The sequence below is a fragment of the Diadema antillarum genome, unplaced genomic scaffold (genome assembly GCF_040938485.1).
Source record: "Diadema antillarum isolate AM-2024a unplaced genomic scaffold, OU_Dant_1.0 seq00000658_RagTag, whole genome shotgun sequence".
NCBI lineage: Eukaryota > Metazoa > Echinodermata > Echinoidea > Diadematoida > Diadematidae > Diadema > Diadema antillarum.
This window is the reverse complement of record NW_027271570.1, coordinates 130,928-133,334: the sequence shown is the minus strand read 5'-3', so window position 1 is coordinate 133,334 and position 2,407 is coordinate 130,928. Positions and strand designations below refer to the sequence as shown.

The following is a 2,407-nucleotide window of genomic DNA, read 5'->3' as shown; positions in this document are numbered from 1 at the left end:
GTTTGTTACTGTGTCTATCAGTCGTCGTTGTTGGACATCGACCAAAAAATGGAAGTGATGCAAGAAATCGGCACCGAGTATCGGTGTAGCCACATCGGCAATTATGAAAACCCATCTAAAATTACGGCGCAAACCCAAATCTAATGTTAATGAACGTTGGCCATATGTGGCTATTTGGGAGCTGTTTGCTGCTCGCAAGTGATAAGAGGATGGATACTTTCGCTCATGTTTGCCGGGTGGGAACACCGACACTGCGGCACCAGTGTCAATCAAAAATTGCTGTTGCGTATTGTTGTCAGTGACGTAGAAGAGGCGACTGTTGCTATGGGAACCAGTCGGGGTCGTCGCGCCTACCCGCTGGTCGCTTCGTTTCCCTTGTACGAGCAAGGTGGAGTGCATCGATGTGCGTTTGCACCAAATCGGTAGTGGTAAAAGCATAGCTGCTGTGTATTAGCTCCGGGCTGATCACTTGACGCTGCCGCCGCAGCGTTCGCTCCTTGGCTTTGCTGGCCGTGCTGGCCGTTGTGTTGCGAGGGGGTCTTAGCGCCCCTGCCTGCCGTGCTACGGCTGCGACTACGTCCCCGCTGCTGCATCTTTTTGACGCTAAACGTCAGATCAATCAACGCACGCTTTACTTCGGCAAGCTCGCTCGTTAGCTGTGCCAACGTCGCTGGAGGCGTAACCCCTCTCGAATTTCCCCCACTACTGCTTACTGGTGCTATTATCGGAGGGCTAGCTGTCATTGTATTGACACCCGGTACGTGGGCATCAACGATCCGATCCGCGAGCTCGGCCAACTCCTGCAAAGTTAGGGCGTCAGAAGTAGATGCTAAGATTAGTCTGACATTTTGGGGGAGTCTTTGCAGAAACAGCTGCTTCAGAATACCCTTTTCTAGCGTTTGATCGCCTACCAGCTGTTCCATTCTCCGCAGCAGCTGAGAAGGTTTACGATCGCCGAGTTCCTCCTCAGTTAGGAGTCGCTTAACGCGGCGCTGTTCAGATTCGGACATTCGTGCTATGAGAGTTTGTTTCAGTTTGGTATATTGGTTGGCAGAAGGTGGGTTAACAATCAAGTCACGCACATCCTGCGCCACTTCGGGTGACAATGCGGCGATAACATAGGCGTATTTTGTCTCCTCTTTAGAAATGCCGCGCGTGCTAAACTGTGCCTCCGCTTGTGCGAACCAAATTTGGGGGTCGTTTGCCCAAAATGGGGGCAATTTGATAGAAACTGTGCCTATGAGTGAGCGTTCCTCGGGCTCTTTTGCAGGCGAGGCCGCTGGGGATAGAGTTTGCTCCGCACTGTCGGTAGCCATGGTTACAATCTCTTCACGCAAGAATAAAATCGCCTAACGAGGGCGCGAGGTCCTGACCGGAGTGTCATGTGGTATCGGTCACTGCCGCAGCTATTTGCTACTGAATACGAACTATTAGGCCCACAAACAATCGAGAATAATTTGCAAACTTAACAGACAGCAACATACATATTACGTAAGCATAACACAAAATTGCCAACCTATGTGGTATGAGCCTATATAGTAGCAAGAATATGCTCAGATGGTTCACACTAAGTGCGTGTGTGGTTGTCAACTACTACATGGGTATTATAAAGTCATATTATCAAATGGAGTGGAATCACACCTCTTTAAGATCACGTCGGGGTCACCACTTTGTTGGAAGGTAGGCCTCAGAACGTGTTAAACGTGGCAAGATAATTATCATTATCGTTATGTAACGAACTACACACCAAACACACTCTCATCATACAGCCATATTCCAACGTCTTGAGTTGTGATTCGACTCGATTTACTAATTGTAATAACGGGCGTTGACAACAGAATATTTAAGTTTCAATACTATACACGCTTTATTGTCGTGTACGTCATTATATCACACGCAGGTGATAATTATAGGGTATTTCCCCCAGAATATGAATCAATCAGGGTATTGGTTATTTACGACTCTCCATGAGCAATCACACCAAATTATATTTGGTCAAAACGTTTAAAAGGAGGTCTTAAAATTGAGGGGACATACATATGATTATAATTATTAGGAGCGGTAATACAAATAAAAGGGTGCATAAGTTACAAACCACCGCGACAGTCCGAACAGAGTCCCTAGTCAGCTAGTCGCTTCCAGGGTGAAACAGCGGCCACGTCACTCTCCAAGGGGACCTCGATCGCGATCGCGAACTGCAGTGCGCACTGCCACGATGAGCTCCGGGTCGAGATGCTGACGTGTACACGCACTGTCTGGAACGGGACCGGTGTTCGCCGCCTCGTCGTCGCCCGGCACTCACATCAATAGCGTTGACATCGATTGTTACGGATGCGATCCCACTTGGAGATTCACAATAAATTTACGCTAATTCATCGTGAGCTGAACATGGATGAAGTTCATCCTT

The 2,407-nt window shown here is 48.3% G+C and overlaps 1 protein-coding gene across 1 annotated transcript; it reads right to left on the bottom strand.

Moving 5' to 3' along the window:
- Positions 1-350: 350 nt before the first annotated feature.
- On the bottom strand, positions 351-1,316 carry LOC139736615 (uncharacterized). The gene has a single exon (XM_071647362.1). The coding sequence runs from the start codon at positions 1,314-1,316 to the stop codon at positions 351-353; it is 966 nt and encodes a 321-aa protein (XP_071503463.1).
- Between the last annotated feature and the right edge of the window lie 1,091 nt (positions 1,317-2,407).

What these genes read in the sequence shown, in the direction of transcription:
- LOC139736615 (XM_071647362.1), bottom strand. Translation starts at nt 1,316, where the DNA reads ATGGCTACCGACAGTGCGGAGCAAACTCTATCCCCAGCGGCCTCGCCT.